Raw genomic sequence first — 22,058 nt, 5'->3', positions numbered from 1 at the left:
GTGCAAATCCTCGCCTGCCCGCTCCGAACGGCGCCCTTAGAAACTGCGCGGAAGTCGATTAATACCACTTAGTGCGTTATGCCTTACACCGAGTCCGCAATAAGCTATCTAGTAACATTTTCTCTTCGGCCCTCCCGCCCCGCCCTCCCCTCCCCCCCCGGCCCCCCATTAATTGGAAAGCTACAGGTTAGTTCATTTTGCTTTGCTTGTGGATTATTCATTTTATTCTGACTTTTAACTGAGTTGTTTCTAAATGAACCTTATTCTGGAGGACTGATACCATAGTAGACAGAATCCACATGCCAGCTTCTCATTGATGTGATCACATGAACTTTTTAATTTCACAGCTTATGTTTGTTTCAGTTAGAAGTACAATTACTGTTTCTTTTCTTATGAGGTTTTTACAGGCGACAGATCTGTGAAATGTATACGCCAGCTGGGCTACAGAGCCCTTAGTGTCTTTTCTTCTCATTTCAGACCAGGGGAAGATGCTTTTTCTTCTTAACATTCTCTCCCAGCACTCTGAATTAGAGATTTATTTGCAACGAAAAATCAATTAGTCCTAAATTTATTCATGGATTTCAGGTCCAGCGATCAATGCAAGTCCACTCAGTGGGCTCAAGGGGACCCAGTTCATCCCAGTTAATGTGTCTGAAGGGGAATTACCATTGATGCTGTTTTTTTCCCTTTAGGTCAGAGATCAGGCCTTGCTGCCGTGTACTGCAGCAGCCACGAATGACTTCACCCTGGAGCTACCCAAACTGCACCTGGAGACCTTTTCAGAGGAAGGGCTGAAGGGCAGGCCAGAGGCTGCAGCATTTCAGGTTGGAGTATAAAATAATCCTGTTTCTTGTTTTCATTTTTTGCAACTGAGAACAAGAAGCTAGACCACTCTGAATGTTTGGAGAACAAAATGCTTCAAAACTATTGCAGTCAACAGTTGAAAAAGAAATAATTTTCATATAAACCATTGGACGTGGTATTTCAGAGATGATGTGAACTTTTAATTTTGCAGGTATAATGTTAAATAACTGACAGAAATATGACCATGGAAAAACACAAATTCTGTATTTGAAAATTAATATCACCCTATCCTATCCCCGTTTCCTCTGCTTAATTTACGCAAGATAAATAGAAATTAAAAATGGGGGGAAAAAAGGACAAGATTTTTATGCTGCTACTTGGTCAGTACCAGATTCTTTCATATTTCAGTTGTAGAACTAACAATGATTTTTAGCACTCACAATTTGAAAGAAACTGCTATTTGGAATACTTTAGTATAGAAGCTATTTTGTTTAAATACTTTTTAAATACTTGTATGTTTCAAAATACTAACTTCATTAGGAGGAAACTGGGGAAAAGAAATTAACTGAAAATGTACATATTTTCAGCTCTGAAAATGGATTGTGTGCAATGCCTCCTTATTGTTTTTAAGTTTGTTATGTCTTCTTCTATACAAACTATGCCTTAGTCTTTATAGCTGTGCAGAATACATTTTTGTTAAAAGCAGAATATTTTGTTTTCCCAATGAGAGAACAAAAGGAAGAGTGAGTACATTCTTCTTTCATTGTGGTCTTCTATCTGAATCAGTGAGAGTAAAGGTAGTCAAGTAAAGTGCAAGGATGTTAGACAATGCAAATATTGTATAATATGTATACTTTTTCATAGTAACCTTTTTTAATTGATTGTAGGTTTTCTGTTCTACACGCAGTATATAGTTGCAAAACCAAACATTCAAGAAAGGCAGATTCTAAACTGGAAATTTCTCACTGTTGCCCTTTTGCATGCATGTCTTTCAATATGAAAAAGATTTAAATTATGTGTGTATTATCATGTTTCCATAATAAAGTAGTAATATATAACACTGTGAGATTCTCATGCACCTTAGTAAGCACAGCTGCACATCTCTGGCAGAGGGTAGGTTGGAAATGCCTCTCCATACAGTGATGATCACTTTTAAAGCTGCATGAAAAGCTCCACAGGTGCATCTTTTTTCAAAGAAGCTGTCATGGAAATCACCGGCTTTTAAATATTACTGTTCTAATTCAGGAGCCTGTTTGGTGATATCTGCTTCTGTTCTTTTGTCTCATCCCAACTTCCATTCTTTTTTGACCTTCCAAGGATTGCAGAAGCATTTCCAAGACAGCCTATTTCATCTTTATTTCTAAGATTACAAGAAACAGTAGTATAAAAAGTTGCATTTCACATTTGTACAGAGTACTTATTTGTGCTATAGCTAGCACACAGTAATGTATGTGCTGCACTGATAGTGCAGTGATGTAAACCTACTTTTTATTTACCTGACAGCTTCAGTTACACTTGGTTACTCTGTGCGTACACAAACAGCTCCAATGGTTCAGTTTGTATCACTGTAAAGTTCCTTTTCTTCTTCCCTTTATCCTTTTTCCTTTCCCTTCTTTTCCTTCCCCTTCTCTCCCTCTCCCTAGTTACATAGTGCTTTTTTGATAATTTTCTAAGCACACTGTAGAGATTTTCTTGTAAAATTTTCCTTTCATATCTGGGAGTCAGCTAATTGATTTTAATTTCATGCAAAACTACATTAAGAGCAATCTGGTAATCTTGAACAAGGTAAACAGTGAGTAATCACTTTATGGACACTTCTCTTTAAAACCAGTGGAATTGTTTGCATACATGTTCTCTAGACCTGCTATAGTTAGTCTGTGATAAGTACAACTCCGTTAAAGACCGTATTATCTGCAAGGGTTAGACATCAGGATTTTTCTCCCAAGTCTAAATTTATTGGTATTTGATGGTATATTTTTTTAAATTGCATGAAAAATTAAGATCTTAAATTAGGCAGTGTGATAGGGATGAAGCACTGGCTATCAGAACTGGTGAGTACTGACAGAAGATGACATTGTTCTATTTTTATTATTCATGCATCCAGTTTGTAGTAGGTGGCTGAAATCAGTAATTAATTATATATTCATTGGTCCGAGCGTATCACTTCTTCATCATAGGGAAGTGGTATGCATCTTTTAAAGAATTGTATGCTCCAGCTTAGACCTTTAGGTAATGAAATGAAATACTTGGACACACCATTCTGTATATCTTCTCCAAAGCCTGCACTTTATGAAATAGCTCCTAAATTGCAAGGTTATGTAGTAGGTTGAAATGTTAAGTTATGCAACAAGAATATCCTTGTACTGAGCATCTTCTAAAGCCCCATGCAAGTAGTGAAAGTAGGCATTTGTTAAATTCTTGAGGACTGCAGCAGAATTACTATAGTAGTTTGAAAATGTCACTTCAGCTGGATAGGTAATGGAAAAGGTGCAATATTTCTAAGGTTAAAATTAGATTGCTATAGCTTTGAAACAGTCTCACCTGATATTTAATTGCTGTAAAGAATGTTAAGTCACAAAGCTGTGCCGTTTGCTACTTAAGTTAGAAAGTGGAACATTATAGTATTGTTTTCAAGCACCTGAAACACAATGAACACAGGATTTATGGTGTGCTGTTCTGGCCATGCTGGAATGTTCCTACTGGAGACAAAAATTGGAACCATATATGAAGCCTCCTATGAATATAGGATACAGAGTTAAAAAGGCAACTAAAATGACATGGTATTGCCAATCCTAGTAGCCTTGCTTGGCAGATGACTATTTAAATTAACCAGTAAAGGTAATCAGCTCTTTATAAAATACAAAATTCAATTGTGTTACATCTTTAGAACGAGGTTAAGGTTACTTAATAATCTTAACACTCTCTTCTGAAATAGTTTTTTTTGGCTCACAGAAAAAGTGGGCATTCAGGACACTAATTCTGAATTGTCTCAAGTACTTCTACATCAAATATGTAATTGATACTATGCCAAACATTTCTACCTAAAGACAGTTCATAAAGCCCCCAAATAAATCAGATGAGATTAAAATGTTTATGTATAAATAATTAAGCACCAGTATATTATCACTGTATGTTTCTTCTGTTTGGAGAGGTAGATGCAGAAGGATAGAAACCGGTATGAAAGAAACTTCTTTAAGCAAATTTAGGTACCTCAGACACATACGTTAATGTTATGTTTTAAAGGAATTATAGTTGATTTATGCTAAAACGGCTTCTAAACATTTATCAGCATGATCCAACCTATCTGAAGACATGACTCCAGATACTAGTTGAACACACAAAAGGAACAAGAAAAGGAACAAGAAAAGGATCTGGGAGTGCTGGTCGACAGCAGCTTAACACAGGCCAGCTGTGCCCAGATGGCCAAGAAGGCCAGTGGCATCCTGGCCTGGATCAGCAATAGTGTGGTCAGCAGGACCAGGGCAGGGATTGTCCCCCGGTATTCAGCACTGGTGAGGTCAGACCTCAAATCCTGTGTTGAGTTGTGGCCCCTCCCTCACTCAGTACAGGACAGACACTGAAGTGCTGGAAGATGTCCAGAGAAGGGCAACAGAGCTGGTGAAGGGTCTGGAGCACAAGTCCTGTGGGGAGCAGCTGAAGGAGCTGCGGTTGTTCAGCTTGGGGAAAAGGAGGCTCGGGGAACACATGTCCTAGTTTAAAGGACAGGTGTCTGCCAAGGAAGGCGGGAACCTCTCTTGGAATGGAAAATGTGACCCCCTTCCCTCCAAATTATTATAACTTTGAAATGATGGGACTTTCAGGCAAAGATATGGGAAAAGGAACAACAATTCTCTACTAGTATGTATATGGACGGCAAGGCAAACAAACAACAATGGCAGTGACAACAAACAAGGTTTCTAAAGGCAGCGCCTTCTCCGTCCCTCCTGCCGGCCCCCCGCCATTCCTCAGGCGAGGGCCGGGGCCGCGCTCGCGCCGCGGCGGCACCGAGCGGAGCCGGAGGCCCGGGGGCGCCCCCTCGGCCGCGGGCGCTTTCCCGCCGCGCAGTGCCGGCCGCAGCCGGCAGGGGGCGCCGGTGGCTCCGGGCCGGCCAGGGCAGCGGCGGTGATTCCCCCGGGCCGGCAGGGGGCGCTGCGGCGCGAGCGCGGCCCTGTCCCTCGCGTGAGGAATGGCGGGGGGCCGGCAGGAGGGACGGAGAAGGCGCTGCCTTTAGAAACCCACAGCGGCAGCTGGTCCCGGTGCCCCTCCGGATGGAGAAATGAGCAGCAGCAGGAACCTCGGAGGCTGGCACAGCAGAGGCGAGCGCACCCAGGGTGGCCAACAAACTGTAGCAAAGACTCCGGAGCTGTGCCAGGAGCCGCGGGGTGTCCAGGCGGGCATGGGGTGTCAGGTTAAATAAAACTGAAGCAGCGACACGAAACAGTGGGGCTGGACAGCGGCAAGGCGGGCTGTCACAGGAAGCTGATGCAAGCAGCCAGGAGACGCTCCCTCCGGGAAGGGATCGGGGGTCAGGTCCCCTCCCAGTGAGGCTGGGTGTTGGAAAGTCCCAGTTCAACAGCTGCTCCTACGAGCAAATGCTCACCCACAGTAAGGAGAAGGCAGTGCCACAGTGGCAGCAAATCCTCTGGGCAGCAACAGTCCACCCCAAAACCCGCACCTGTCCCACTCCGATCCCAGGAGAGAGAGAGAGAGAGAGAGAGAGAGAGAGAGCGAGGGGTGAGCCCAGCCCCTCAGCCCCCAGCCAGAATGTCACAGTATCTCTGCACTTCCCAAGGGAAAGCCCTTCAGCCAAGAGATGGCAGCAAACGGCACCCTTCGCCCTCCTCCCAGCCACATCCTTTGTCTCCCAGGTATCGTTGTTACGGTGGGAGAAAATTCCCTGAGAGAAAGATAAAAAAAGAAAAACCCTAACCTCCACGAACACCTCATTGCTCTCTACAGCTACCTGAAAGGAGGTTGTAGTCAGGTTGTAGTCAATCTCTTCTCCCAAGCAACTAGCAACAGGACAAGAGGACATAGGGCTCAAACTGTGCCAGGGGAGTTTCATGTTGGACATCAGAAAGATGGTAAGGCATTGGAATGGACTTACCAGGAAGATGTTGGAGTCACCATCCCTGGAAGTGTTCAAGGAACAATTGTATGTGGCACTTAGTGCTATGGTTTGTTGGTGTCGTGGTGTTCGGTTAAGGGTTGATGATCTTGGAGGTCTTTTCCAACAGTAATGATTCTGTGATTCCTCCAGGTGGGTTTGAGATGGTTAAGTTTTCACTTTGTCTTGCCTGTCTCTGCCTCCATTTTTGTCTCTCTCTGCCCCAGACTCTCATGCTCTGCTGCCTGTCCATGTGTCCTCTCTGCACACTCTCCGCTGCACACATGCCCTCATGGGTGTGTACTTGCTGCTGTGTGCACACCAACCATGCACACCAGCTCTCTGGTGCTCTTGCTTTCCCTCTCTCTGCCCTCCACACTCTTGAGCTTTCCTTCAGTCAATCTCTGCCTGCTACTCTGCCTGGGTCTTGCTCTCTCTTCAGCTTCCTGTGCCTCTTTCCCACTCTGTCTTGGTTGCTCTGAATCAGTCTTTCTGTCCCCACTGTTCTTCTGCCTCTCCCTCCCACCTGCCCCGACTTGCTCCCTCTGTCTTCAGCATGTATCCATCTGTTCATGCAGGTTTCGGAAGTCCACATGGTATTTATATGTACTTCTTTGCCGTTCTTAGGTGTTTGGAGGTATAGTCAAGTACTGACGTATCTTCAGTGTTAGCATATAATCATTATAAATTTACAAAGAAGTAGGTTCTTACCATTTATGCATTCATGCATGATTTAGCCATGCATTATCTAATTGTGCTGTAGGTCCATTTTTTGTAATTAATTGGACAAACATAAATGTAGTTTTAGGAGCTTCCTAATTTGTATTTATTTTCACGTGTTTATTAATTTTAGATTTGCTTGATAGATTTGGTGAAAGATATGCATAGTTCTGCTGATAATTTTCCTCAAAATAATAAACACTTCCTCATTTCTGTGTTTGCTTGTCAATAAAAAAGTTCTTACCAAATTGAGGAAGCAAGTGATTTCAAAGGTAATATTATAATTCCGTCATTAGATTTTATCCTCTGCATAGGGCTTGTCTTTCAAACATAAATCAGTTCTGGTATGAGAACTTAATGAGATGAACTAATCGTAGAGCAGCTGCTTAAAAACTGTGTTATTAGTATTTTAAATCTTGTACTTCTGTTTGAAAGCTTTTTTCTTTTATTAAAATGGCTGCTAAAAGAAAAAAAATATTTTTCTCTCTTAATACTTCAGAAAAAAGAAATGTTTTTTAGAGAGTCTTAAAGGTGCAACATGCACACTCTTGTAGTGTTTTATTTTTACTTACACCGTTTCACCAGAGAAGGAGCTATCAGTGGTATTATAGAGGCCAGAATGCTGCCTCCTCTAGAATCAGATTGCTGGTTTTTGTCAGGTAAAACTGGATCTTCACTGTCTGGGTGTTCAGCAGCTTCTATCAACAGCAGCTGGGCTGCCCTCCCACCTCCAAAAGGACTAATTTCTTCTCCTCCTCTCCAAAAGGACTAATTTCTTATCTAGTGTCAAAATGTGGTTCTCCTGGACTGACCACAAGCCTATCTAAAATATACTGTTTAAAGAGAAGAATGATTCTTTATTACTCTACTGCTAATTTACACTTTCAGTTTGGGTTGAAATACTCATAAATAAGTAAATGTTTCAAAAGCATTAGAGTGGGGCAACACCTCTTGCAACCCTGACCTTTTGCACATTTTAATTTATCTAATATAAAGTAGGTATAGGACTTAAGCAATAACTGACAACTGAGTAAAGTCTGAATAACCAGACTGAGGAGTTGCAAAATGGAGAACTCTAATTTAATCTTCTTGAAAGTGTTCAGCTGGTGTCTGGAGTCATGTCTCCAGATAATGTTGTATCATGCTGCTAAATATTTAGAAGCCATTTTAGCATAATTCGACTGTAATTACTTTAAAACATAAGATTAATGTACATTAGGAAAATATTGTTTAAAACTTTAAAAAGCAAGACATCTTGTAAATGCCAGTGATGTTGGAAATTTGCTTTCTATAATTTGAATTTACTCCTTCTCCTTTCTGCCACTTAACTGCTCAACTTCCTTTCCTCTTCACAGCATTTCTGTTAGCAGTCTTTTCCTTGCTCTCCTCTATGGGCTCTCTCTCCTTTCCTCATTTCCCTGCTCCTTATCATTAGCCTCTTTCCCTCACTTTCTCAGCCACCCTTGCACTTTTTAATTTCTTCACTTGCCTTTCTTCATGCTACTAAATTAGGACAGGTTATATGAAGAACCTTCTCAGAGGGTGTTGTAGTTAACTGGGACACTCTTGCACTCCAGCCATGCTAAGTCTTGGCCTTATAGACCATAAATATCAAAGTCAGTGTCTGCAATCACCACTTACTGAAAGCTCTCTTTGTGCCTGTGACACTACTAACTCTTGTCCAGCTCCTTTCATAAGCACTATTAGTTTTGTAAATCTTCTCAGCTAAGATGATGATTGTCTTGATTATCTTGAATGCCAAAGCTAGTGTATAATCATTTAACCTTTCAGTAACCTTTCTCAATGGAAAGTTTTCTTTTTTGGCCCTATCAAGCAATCATGTAACTACCCATCTTTATCCACTTAGACCTTTTCATACATTTATATCTGTTGCATGTGGGCGATGTTTAAGGAATTACCTGTGCTAATATGCAAGGAAGCTCTTTAAGAACTGTGTAAAATACAATCTTAATTCACTAAGTTTATTTATTTAGTTTTGCTTCTGCTTGTAATCCTGGGATTTTTTGTTTCACTTGGTTACCAGGCTGCTGCATCTTATAGCAGGAAGTATCTTTCTTGTTTGCCACTCACTATTCTTTCATGAGAAAAATTACTCTAGAGTCATGGTGATCTCAATATGTATCCAAAGCTGCGTCAGTGAATAAGGGTGGACTCCTAATAGTTAATTGCAATAACAAAGCATCATTTAATCACAAAAGATATCAAATATAGTTTTCACAGCACCTTGTTAGGCAATTTTTTTTACTTCAGAAATCCCGTCTTTCAGAACTGCATGGGTTTATCTGTGCGCTGTATCTTCAGAAAAGGAGTAGTTTTAACAGATAACAACTGTATAAATTTGTGACTGCATTTTTTTAGAGAGTGAGCAGTGTGTACCATTGTAACACAGACAAGTCCATTAAGAAGTGTTAGATGTTTAATTGTTGGTAATCATGTGGATTACAAATTAAATTCATGAAGTAAATACCAGGAAAGATTAGGAATTGTCTGGAGTCTTAAATTTTTTGTACTGGTTCTTTTAATTTCAAAAACTAAGAAAAAATGCTGAGCAAGTGAGTGTAAGCAATAGAAGTTAGTAAGGCAGTAGACTTTATTACACAAATGTTTAAGTAGCAGACACAGAATCAGACTATTTTCTATTCTTAATTATATTTTAAAAAAACCCCCTTCAAATGCTGAAACTTTGTTTAGTCTTTTTTTTTTGCTTAACTGCTTAGTAGTCCATTATTATAAAACATATGTCTCCCTGTTATTTTTATCAACTGCTTACAGAGTAAGAAAAAATAATTAAATATTGCACTACATTAGTACAAGAATTTTGTAATGGAATCAAGGGAGACGTTTCTGCCCAGATATTGCATTTTGTTGGGCCTTGTAGTTAAAGACCTGGAAGAGGAAGGGTTATCAACAATTTGAGCGACTTTATTATGGCTTAGTGATTTGCTGATTGATTTCATTTGATGTCAGTTAAAGCTCTCTTAATGTCAAGCTTTCTTTGCATAATGCCTTGAAATAAAGACTGATGAAGATTTTTCAGATTGATGCTGCTTACATAAACTGACCCTGATTTGCCCTTCTGCATGACAATGTAAGTGACAGCAGTTAGACAAAAATATAGCAATGAATATGCAACTTAAGGATTAAGAAAAATACAGTAAACCTTTCAGAATATAAAACCAGGCATAAAAAACAGGCTGTTCTCTTATTTCCACACTTTCCATGTATTGAAGAAATAGACTGGGATAGCATCCCAAATGCTATTGAAATTCGAAAAGGATAAGTTTTGAATGGATTAAAAGTTAAACTGTTTTGTTTTACCAGATTCTAACAATTTGTCACTAATTAATTTTGGTGGGGGGGTTTGTTGGGTTTTTTTGGTGGTGTTTTGTTGTTAGTGGGTTTTTTGGATTTTTTTTGGTGGAAAGGGTTATATAAATTTTGGCTTATAAATGTACATATGTTATTAACTGCAAATTTTATTTTTTATATTGTTATTTTGCAGGAATCATAGCAAGCTATTTTGAAGCTGTCATCTTGATTTTTCATTAACTGACTTGATTGCTTGTCTAGTGACATATGTTGCTAGTATCCTAGGATCACAAATTCCAACATTATATTGGACTGTGAAAAGGACAAATTCTTGGGATTCATAAAATCTTTGCTATAGGGGTTCCAGGACTAATATGCTTTAAGTAGGGCACTCAGTACTTGTCCATTGCAGTACCCAATTTCATGATAGTATTTTAGAGCTCTCCCTTCATTATGGTCTCTCATTTTTGATCTCTCCCTGTTAGATGCAAAAAGGTGGTAAGAAATTAGGGGGTGAGGAGAGAATGGAGACAGCTGGAGGGTGCTCTAATTAATGGAAATAGGATGAATGTGGAACTGTTGTGTAAACCTGAATAATAAGGATACACAGCCTGCATGTTGGCAAGTTTACCTGCAAAGGATTGGATTTTTTATGGCTTTTAAGAACATAATATCCATGGAATGATAAAAATTTGTTTATCTTCCTGGAACTTTGATAGAACTTGAGATTCCTCTGGATTGCTTCAACGTCATGATCTTTTTTGATAAAAGAGCAGTTCCAAACTAAAGATCAGGAGGGAAGAGTAATCTCTTCCACCTGTGCGGGCAAACTTATGTTGTACATTTAATGCCTGTTTTTAGTTCTGATTTCTCTCTGTTAAGAGGCAGATTGTGTGTTCTTTAGTACCAGCACCCATTGGTGGATCCTCCTCTTCCTGATTCATCTTAATTGACAAATACTAAAGGGAGAGATCAGAGAGCAAAGCCTCCTGCCATTGCCACAGTGTATAGTGGCAGACTTTCCCTCTAGCCAGTTTTCCAATCTTGAATACTTTTGGTCTTGGATTAATATTGTGCAAGTGAAAGATTACAAGTTGAGATTTAAATTCCCAAGTTTTTACACATGCTGCAAAGACCACAGGACTGGGGTTTGAGCAGAGATTCCCCTACATGTCAAAACGTGATGTTTGCCTGTACCTTGGCAAAGGTCACTATCCTAGATGCCTGATTTTTTCTGCCTGTATTCCACATGAGACTTGTTGCAAATTTTACTCCTTTGGGAAATAGACTGTGGGACTGAATAAACATTTAATGCCTAGAGGGCACATAGAATAGCAGTAAACTGATTGTCCCTGCTTAAAAATAGCTTGGGCAGGGAAAATGACAAAAGAAACCCCAGAGTATAAGAAACAGTGCAAAAATGTCTCCTCAGCCTTCACCATTTTTTAACAGATTAACAGATAGACTTTAACAAATCAACAGATCTTCTGAAAAAAAATTATATTTGTGTTCAGCACCCATTTATTGTCCCATTGCTCTTTGAGCCCACATAAAGCTAAGTATTTTCACATGACTTGTGGAAAGGACTTCTGCAACTTAACAACACACTTTCTGAAAAACTGTTTTTTAGGTTTGTTTTGAAAATGGCTTCTATTATTTAATTTAATGTTAATATGTTAATGTTAATAAATATTCCCAGTTTACCTTCTTTATACTAGTCATGTTTTCTCATTGACTGTCATAATCACTTTCATTCTTGGACACTCCATCAGAAGTTTCTTTTCAGGTTGCTTTCCTCATTGCTGAACTACAAGAAGGTGAGAACAGTAGAAATCATCTCTAGTTTTTAGAGTTTTTGAGCTATGGAAGTGATTTCTCTGTTACCAACATTCATAGGCACAATTACTCATAAATTACCTAACTGCAAGTTGTGGTCCAGCTCTGAAAAATGGATAAAGGAAATAGTAACAACATCAGAGGGCGTTTGAAAAATGCTACTCTCTTGGGTGTTTTTAAGTTATGATGGCGTAACTTAAGTTAGGTTTTTCAGTTAGGATTCATGGATAAGAACCAGCTGCTTTTGTTGATCCACCATTAAGGTCACCGCTCAAGTACATGATACTGTGATACCTGCAGTCATTACCACATTCAGTAAAAAGATTAGAAAGGGCTTTCTCAGTCTCATTACAACACCCCATGATATGGGATGTTTTACTTCTGATCCTATTAGTGAAGAATACTTTATGCATTTTAGACAAACTCATCTCACCAGTCCCTATCCTCCTTGGTTTTCTCCTTTCACGGTTGCTATAAGCATCCAGTTCTATAAACAGAATTCAGAATGTCACTTTATCTCTTATGCTTCTAAGGAATTGGGTCTGATTGTTGACTGTTGACCAGACCAGGGAAAGGACCTTACTTGCCATGCTCCCAACCTAATAATCTGAATCACATTCTGCAATCTTACTGTAAGTTCCCATTTACTGGAAAGGCACTTGGTGCATTTGCTGAAGACAAAGCAGAAAGTAGCATCTTCTGAAACATTATCTAAAAGGCTCATCTGGTAGAAACACATCTTTGAATTGTTAGTCTGAATGAGGACAACCACAGCTTTGCCATCAGAAAAGTTAGTGTCTTCTTCTCTTTTGTTAAGGAAACTTCCCAGTCTGGCCATCCATGAGACTCTCTGGCAGTGACATTCCCAATGTCAGAGACTTTCACTGCTGGTAGTGAAGCCCCTTCACAGTTGGTGACTCCAGTGAGCTGATGGGTGCCCTGCTTGACTCCTTACACAGCCCACAATCACCTACAGTCAGACCAGGTTTCCTTACAGGTTCTACCCCAGGTTTCCCATAGCAGTGTCTCAGATGTCTCAGCCCATAAAGCCATTTATTCATGGCACAGTAACACAGAAACAGCTTGAGCTGGTGCCTCTGAGCAGGACCCCAGCAAAGGAACCCCAGATCTTTTACACCCTCAGTCTCCCCACATGGAAGTCTTGCCCTTCCTCCTGAGTCTTCAGCTTCTGTACCCACTTTCTGTATCCATCCACCTAGCTGGTGTCACCAGTCTTCATCTCCTTTGTTATCCAAAAGGCTGGCAATTCCCAGCTCCTGATGTGCCTGTCATTGTCCATTCAGCTGGCTGCTGTCATCCATCTTCATGCCCCTTGTTATCCTAAAATTTGGCAGTTCACAACCTCTTGTCTCAGGCTCCCACCCAGAGCTCAGTTTACATCTCAATCTGAAGCTTGCCTGTTCAGCTATCTCGACCAGATGTATTACTCAACACTTTCAACCTGTTGTTCCAGGTTCTCACTTAGCTTGTTGACCTCTTGCACAGAAGAGGCCAGACTTTAGTATAGTGGAGCATCACTTATCCACCAATTTTTAGCTTGTGTTGGTTGGGATTTATACCTTTCTGAGCTGAGCTAATCTCTCATATGATAAATGCCAAAAAGGCAGACAAACACAATCACTTTTTCCCAACAAGAGTTTTCTTCAGCTGTAAATCCATTGTTATAGAACTAAATATTCAGAGATGATAGGGATCATTTTATTTGATCTTCCTCAGATTATGGTGGTTAAAAGCAAACTTTGTGAAAAAAAAAATTATTTATCTAATACTAACCTTTAAGGACAGCGAATTGTCAAGCTCAGTGATGATGCCACTTCTGTCAGACATTTGCTCTGGAAAGAGGGATGCTAATGTGGGTGCTCATTGTGAGGGTCAATATTAGGTTTACTGTGTTCTTTAAATTTCCTCCTTATATTTTGGAACAAAAGCTGCTGTCACTGGAACTTCTAATAAAACATTTTCATAGCATAAATTAAATATTGAAAGTAAGTCTTTTTGAAAATCTAGGCATTTGCATGTTGTTGGGTTGGTTTTTTTTTTTTTTTTTTTTAATGTTGCTAAAGTTTAAGACTGTATGAAGCAAATTAGTTATCTCATTAGCAGCTGAGTTTAGGCAGAATGGAGGGAGGATACCTGTCCATCTGTCCTGGGATGATATTATAGGGTTATTTTATTCCTTAACCACCTGCTCGATGCCCAAGGACACCGTGTCTTTAAGATGGACCCGGGGGCAGGGCCGGGGCCGCGGGACCCGGTGCGGGTCGGTTCCAGGCTGGGCCCAACGGCTCGGGCTCGAAGGGTCTCAGCGGGGCTCCGGAGGGAGTGCGCGGGGAGCGCTCTGCTGCTCTTGGGGGTTTTTTGTTGCAGCTAGCTGGAAAACGGCTGTGTTGGGGTTTTTTTCCCCTTCCCTCCCCCTTGCCTCACTGCCTTCCTTCCCTTCTCTCCGGTCTGGGGTGCCTGTGGGGTGGCCCCGGCTGGTCCGAACACCGGGGAGGGCCAAGCCATTGCGCGAGGGGATGCACAGGTCCTCTAGCTTCGCCTGCTTCGAGGAGGAGGACCGGGACCGGCAGGCCCGCGGGGTGGCCCCGGCTGATCCGAGCCCTGAGGAATGCCGAACCGTTTCACCGGCTATGGGGAGGAGGACCGGCACCCAAGAGTCAACAGGTTTTCTGTCATGTGCCCTGCTCCGGGCTGCTGCGTGGACGTCCCTTTCCCCTTCCCTTCCCGGAGTTTGGGGGAGCCCAGTTGCCAGCCCGTGTGTTTTTTCCTTCCCCGGGCACTTGTTGTATTTTGAGGGTTTTTTTCCTCTTCTACTTTGTCTTGTTCTGTGTTAATAAGCAGTTCATTTTTTTGGTTTTTTTCCACGTTCACCTGCTGTTATCAATTTGTCTCATTGGCAGAGGAAAGGGGAGGTCCTTTCCCTTTGGAGGAGACGCTCATTCTGGAGCATTTCCTCCCGAAGTTTTGTCTCCAAAACGGAGACATCATCCTGTATGTGGCAGTTAACATTAGATTAAGGGTGTGTCCGTGAATTTGAGGAATGCAGTTCAACTTTTCTTGGTAATTATGTTCTCTAGAGAAATTGACTAGGGCTTTTTCCTGTGGTGGCATCATAAATTTGTGTAATTAACTGGAATTTTGGTGAGAAGCCAAAGTGAAAAAATTAATTTGCTATCCAACCTAACAGGTATACTTTAGATTTTCCTTGCAAAACTACAAAATATTGCTTTATGTAGGATGAAATACTTACGTTGAATTAAAATGCAGTGCTACCATGAGCATTTTTAAGAAAAGCAAAAGAAATGAAGCAGGTGTTTCACAAAACTTTGCACAGGTTTCTATTCCCTAGGCCCTTTAGACTTGACCATTCACCTAAAATCTGATACAAGGATTAGGACTCAGTAGTGAATATTTATGTGTGAGCCACATAATCACAGTTGTCATATTGAGTAAACCTGCGAGCAGAGACCTTTGTGTCTCCTAGTAAATGGCAATTAGAGCATAGAGTATGCTCAGCTTTTTGCATGGAAAATAAAAAGTGGATATATTTCCACCTTCTATCCATATGTAAAATATTTAATTCAGCATGAAAATGTTTTATTATACAATTAAAAACCAGCTTCTTGTGGCCAGAAGGGAATAATCTATACCCCTTCATAGCTCTAGTCAAAATATTTAAGGAAATGGCTATACTGAGCCCAGATTTTGCGGGGTAGTCATTTTTTCCTCTTGGAGTCAGCGACAGACTTTTTCTACAGTGGTTAAAACTAAGTCAGTATTTTTTTCGTAAGTAAAGCATATTTCTTTCCTAAAAGTAATTGAAATTGGTCTTAATTAAGAGACCACTATTTAAAACCAATGAAAAAACAATATTCTAACTTTCAGTAACCTACTGTGTTGGCAAATAGTTGAATTAGTTAACTTACGTTGGACAGTTTGTGGACAGCATTTCAAAGAGCAGAAGAATTTGTCAGATCTCACATTTACATTCCATGTGAAGTTGCTTTAGATTTTTCTACTTAGTAATCTGATAGATTAATGTCTGCTTCTCTCCCTTCCTTAAACTTTTCTCCTACACATTCACCTATAGTTAATCAATAGATTTTAGACAATTAAGACTTAGTGTTTAGGTAACATTAATGTATAAAAATTGTTTTGTTTATATAAGGTATCTTATCCATATGTAGGAGTTCCTTAAAGTGAGAAAGACTACTAAAAGACTTTCTAAAATTTATTTTACTAACATATATTTGGTTGTGGAAAACAAAATTCTATACTTCAGTTTTTGTGTGTTTTTTTCTGGTTCTAAGATGTCACTTCAATAGGCCAAAAGCAGTATCATCAAGATTCAGACAACTTGTACTTCCACTTGACATTTCACCTGAATTTTCATGAGAAGTTTTACTCTCTTCTTTCTCCTCAAGACTGAATGTGTGATGGGATACTACCATGTTTTATAATAAAACTGCATCCTGACTTTTCTGTAGTGACTGCTGCTGTTTGGTTCTTCTCATCAATGGTAATGCATTATGCTCGCATTAGGTAGGTTTTCATGCTCACTTTAAAGTGAACTTTATAGTAGTGTCAGTGACTTCCCTTCTCTCTTTCTTTAATCCCTGTCTAGAATATACACTGCAAAAGAAGCCGTAGACAGGATACCAGCCTGAAATGTCTATCAGTTTCTATTTCTTTCTCACTAAAACCACTTGCATGAAAAATTCTAACCCATCCTCACAAGCTTAAATATTCATTTTGAATCCAGACTGTGTAAGAGGATGAGAAGAATACAATTCAGTGGTAACATTTTCCCCATTGCTGTAGCTTAAATTACAAATTCTTTGGGGCAGGAATTGTTTCTCCTTCACATTTTGCATGTAACTGTGCTTGACTTTGGGCAATAGACAGTGAGAACAGCCCTTGCATGTAAATGTTATTGGCCTATAAAAACCTGCATTTCCTTAATTTTGTTAATTGACAATTTTCTTCCATGATCTAGAGCTATTTTTAAGTAGTCAAGGCTACAGGTAGCTCCTTTGCTGTAAAATTCTCAGGATGCTTTCTACCTATCATACCAAGTAAACACATTTGTCTTAATTTATCAGTTTTTAAAAGATCGAGGTAATTTCTGAAAGTCTTACACGTCGTAATAATTTTCATGGCAATTGTTGTTACGCCCATCCACTGTGGTTTCTAGTAGAAGCACTTTCCCTTCCGTCGCTGTCAATTTCAATGCTCCCTTTTCAATTTTCTTGTAGGAAGTCGTGTCATTACCTCTTGCAGAGAATCTAGCCTTTTATTTAGAGCTTCATTCCCTTGGGCTATCCGCTGAGACCTACAGGGTAAAGTAATTGTTATTGAAGCAAAGGGGATAGAGTTAGGCCCCGTGTGTGGCACTGAGTCAGCTTTCGTTGGGGGAAAAAAAAGTTGTAACAAAACTGACCTGCTTTTTGGCACATTTAAATTGTGCATGCCACGCTTGAATGGAACTGAACAAAAAGTTTAGTGTTGAAATGAGATACAAGGAGAATAGATCATTAAAGAAGTGCCAAACAGCTGCAAAAGTGCAATTTTGCTGGATGCAGTTTCCCTTGAGGTTTTTTCCCCCATGCCAGAGAAGCTGCTGTATTTATATCCTTCACTGATGCCACTAGTCATTTTGGACTATGGGTCAAGGCAGCCAGGATGGGTTTTCAAATGCTAAAATGTATGGGGGAAGTTCATTGTAATAATTTCTTCTCCAAATATAGGTCTTCTAAATATATAATAATTATCCTGAAATCTTGTTTCTGAAAACAAAAAGTAATTGATGTATGTTTTCTTTCCTGGGCTCATTTTAATGAGTCTTATTTATGTCAGTTCAAAGCAAGGCAGTAATGACAGGCATGCAGAACTCTACTCCATGGAGTTTTGCTTTCACACCAGTTGTTTCTGCCTGAATTCCACTTCAGCCAAACTCTGTACCATAAATTAAATTCTTGGTCTTTTCAGATTCTCATGTAATCTAGTTAACCGGCATTAATCTTTCATTCTTCTGAAGTTCATTCATTATTCTTTCTCTTGTTCTTTTTTATCTGTTTGTAGTCCTGGGGTACCTTGCTACGTGCTAACACTGTGTTCAGTTGAAGAATTCCTGAAGGAAGAACCAAGCAGTCAAACATGAATTTCAGCTTTTCTGTACATTTTTGGTTTCTAAAGTATGTTGTGTAAAGTAGATGGTCTTGTTATTCTGGCTGCTCCATCTGATGTTACAAAGTCAATGCATATATTGTCAGGCTGTAGTCTGACACCTTTTAATAAGCATCATTTCAGCATAAGGTCTCCTTTCTTTAGGTTCATTCCTTCCAAACATGAGATGCAGTTCTATGATAAGAGCAGGCCAAATAAGTCCAGAGTTAGTGTTATAACATGGATCTAAAAATGAGGAAACAGATTTTTAATAATTTGGTATTTTATTTGTAACTTCAGAATAGTGTAAAACTTCAGATGGAAATTTTCATTTGCTACAGTTTGTAACTCATAATCCAAATAATTTTTTAAGCTGTGTTCTCAATGGCCAAACACTAAGGACAAGGGAGACAACCTAGATAGTGTTTTAACTGGGAATTTAAAAGATCTTTTTTTTAATGTATGATGAATACATTAACACTTTGATGAGCGGTCTTCTGCTAATTGGCATATGCTGATCTGTGTATTTCTTGTTGTATGTTTCTACTATAACTTCAATGAGAACAGCTGAAGTTTGAATAACCTTTGAATTACATGAGTTAATTTTTTAAAAAGATCCGTTTTCTTTCTGTGTTTCCAATTTCTTGGAGATTGTTACGTAATTTGTCAGTAATAAAGTACTCCTGCAGATTGAATTCTTTCAGTCTTGTCGGTTTACAGGCAGCAATACATGCAGATGCACTTTTACAGCATCTATAGCACTATCCACCTGAAAATTACTGGTTCTAGAAATCGTGTACAGAACTAGACACTGCTTGGTTATTCAAAAGTACACAGCATATTAGAAAAAAGTGGGTTTACATGTCCCTTGGAGAACTGTCCTAAGCTTAAGTGTTCTCCGTCCTTTTAAAGATTAATATGGAGAAAGAAAGCATGGCTTAGATTTTGCTCTTTTGCTCTGATGTTCACTGGTTTGCAGTTTATAAACAGCATCAATTTGTTTTATTTTTACTCTCAACTTTGGTTTCTCATCTTCACCAACTCGTAGCCAAAGCTGAAACTTTTTATGTATACCTTCATATTAGAGATGAGACATCTCTGAACAGGTCATAAGGCCTTCTTTCACTCAAAATCTTCCGAGGCCCTTTTTCTAATTGAATAAAGATCTAAAATTTAAAATACTTTGTTCCTTTATGATATGACTAACACCTGATTTTTAAAAAGTTTTCTGATTTTGTACTGAAAGATGGTTAAAGTGCTCTTAGTGATTTTCTAGATAGGGATACTGTTTTAAATATTCAGTAGCTATAAAAAAAAAGAGATCGTTTGAAGTACTTAGGCTTAAAATAATCTGTCCATTGAAAGTTATATTTGAAAATGGAATTTTGGGCACTCTTGCACATTTTCTTCCTAGTCCAACAACTTCAGCCTAAAAGCATCCTTTTTCCGTGCCAACCACAGGAATATACTTTCATCTTGTGTGTTGTAGCCAATTATCTGGGAAGTCATGCATCTGTTTTCATGAAGCGACATGTGTCTTGTTTTAGTGCTGGAGCAGGGGTCTCTTCTCACATTGAAGACACTTTTGGATTAAAAGCACTCCTACCATTTGCTTCTGCTATATCAGTAGTATGTGATGGAGGATGTTGGTGTCATAAATAATAGTGACATCCTCTATACATTAAAGCATTGTGTGGGGTGAAAAGAAAGGAAGGGTATCACTGTAAAAAAACCGAAAACATTCAGCGTCTGATTATTTATTCTTTTTATTTTTTATTAATGTGAAGGAATGACTTACAATTTGTGCTCTTAAAACTGACAGTCTAGGTAGATGTCAACCATTACCTGGATTTGTGTTCCATCCCTAGGATGACTTTGTAATCACTGAATTAGGTTGAGTTTGGAAGGGACCTCTGATTGTCCTTTGGTCCAAGCCCCTTGCACAAGGAGGGAGGAATACCTAGAGCCAGTGATGTTTAAAATCAGTATTCTTCAACTCCACTACTTCTGTGGCCTCCTTGTTTAAGTCTTCTCCTCACTAACTTTCCCTCAATAGTCATCTGTCTGAAAATGTTTTAGATTTTTGAAAGGAGTTGCAATAATATCGGTTCCTGAAAGATTTGGGGGTCACTACATCTTGCCTTTCTGAACAGAAGTCATTTTCTGGTGTGTATTCTTGTAACATTTTGTCTGTAACTGAAGACAAATTTTTATTGCTTTATGGTCTGTTCCCAGTTTTAATGTCACACTTTTACCAGCACATTCAAAACCAGAAGTGCTCGCTTAAATGCAGACAGTGCAGATGTGTATAATTGCCAAAGTTTATGTTATAAAAATTAATCAGGAATGTTGCTGCAACATCTTATTGTTATGTGTACTTAAAAACTATATATACATCTTACTGCTATGTGTACTTAAAAACAGAAGAAAACACTTGTTAGCAGGAGAGGAAGAAATTTCTGCAGTTAGATTTGCATTCTGGGAAATTCTGTCAACTGACTTTCTTAATCACAGAACAGTTTCCAGAGCTGCAGATATATTTGTAACTGCAATGTTCAAATAGGGATCTAAATTGAAGTTCTGAACTCCTTTACAGATGCATTTAATCATTAGGTGACAGATATTATAACTTGCAAGTGGCCAGGTTCTATGCCCGTTCCATGTGTATCAGGCTTTCCAGTAAGTGTAACTTTTGTATTATTGAGGACAGATCTGTCATTCAATCTGTGACTGACATAAGTGACTTAAAATCATTTATGCCTTCCAATGTTACATCTAAAAATCCAATGTATTTGCCTTTCCCCAGATGTCATTTACAGTAAGTGTTCTTCATGCTCATGCCACCCACTGGAAGACCCAAAAATAATGTTTGTCCTAACCTGTTCCTGAGCAAGAGACACCTAAACTGACCCTGACTTTTTGCTGGGGAGTTGGGATATACTGTAAGGAATGTGTACTTATGGGTGCATAAATGCCACCTTCCACATTGGTAAGGGATCATTAGTAACTGCAAAACTACTTTCTTCTGTACTAAGAAGAAATCTAAATTATTAAAAAAAAACAATTGCCATGTCTGAAAATAAAAGCTCATGAATACATTTTTCCTAGATTTAAAATTTTCAAATTAATTAAACGAGAGAACAAATTAAATATATGAGTAGGTCAGCAAGGAATTAGAAACTGCTGTTTCAGATAACTGCATGGACCTAGTGCCTGTGGAGGTGTAGGATGAAGCTGTATAGGTTAGTGGCTCCACTAGATCTGTAGTAGCAGAGGTAAAAGGAAGAAGTTAAGGAAATGTCTCTCTACATTCTAGTTCAGAGAAACTTTTAAATACTGTGCGCGAAGTAATTAAAAGAACACATGAGATTTTTTCTCTGAGACTTGAGACACAGCTTGTTATGCAATGGTATAATCCTTGTTTGTGGGTCACAGGCCCAGGTCATAGTCCTATTTCAACATGTGTCTCATTTTTAACATGGGGGCCGTTGCCATTTGAAGACTCTCAGGCAGTATTACGTAGAGCATGAGCTATATCCCCATTACTGCTTGGTATTGTTTCTGAATAGATGCAGCATTTTAGTTGTGTTGAGTGAAATAAAAAAATTTAAAAGCAGGATTAGAACTGAAAGTGGCAGACTTAGGCTATGTGAATACACTTTCAGGGTTAGCACCACAGTATTTAAAACATTTTGGATATTCTTTTTGATAAGAAAAGATATGATGGGGTTGACTTGCCACAGCAGTTTATTACACTTCACAATGAAATAACCTGATTGATTTCAGCGATGTTAATTTTTATTCTGAAAAGCAATAGTCTGTTTGAAAACAAAGAAAGGAAAACAGTAAAAACCTTTTGTGAATGCCTGTTTGTGGTACTAAGTTTATAAGTCTGTACTACAGACATATTCAGAAGGCCAATTTCATATTATCTGTAATATATTCTTACAGTTGCAACTTGCTGCAGCTCATTTCAAAGGGGAAAACTGTAACTTATAAACTGTTATTAACCAGTTGTAAAGAAGACCAATAATCTCAAAAGTGTTAGACTATTTAGGATAGATATAAAGTTACC

At 39.1% G+C, this 22,058-nt stretch overlaps 1 protein-coding gene across 4 annotated transcripts in view; it reads left to right on the top strand.

Moving 5' to 3' along the window:
* Positions 1-22,058, top strand: part of CCDC171 (coiled-coil domain containing 171) — a 157,392-nt gene that overhangs the window by 113,496 nt on the left and 21,838 nt on the right. For all 4 annotated transcript variants that reach the window (XM_048291288.1, XM_048291287.1, XM_048291285.1 and 1 more), the window contains one exon: positions 693-824. In XM_048291288.1, coding sequence (XP_048147245.1) covers positions 693-824 — 132 coding nt within the window. The remainder of the gene's footprint in view (positions 1-692; positions 825-22,058) is intronic.

This window comes from Corvus hawaiiensis, chromosome Z (assembly GCF_020740725.1).
Source record: "Corvus hawaiiensis isolate bCorHaw1 chromosome Z, bCorHaw1.pri.cur, whole genome shotgun sequence".
Taxonomy (NCBI): domain Eukaryota; kingdom Metazoa; phylum Chordata; class Aves; order Passeriformes; family Corvidae; genus Corvus; species Corvus hawaiiensis.
Note: the sequence above shows the minus strand (reverse complement) of the source record. Positions and strands in the feature narration are given on the sequence as shown.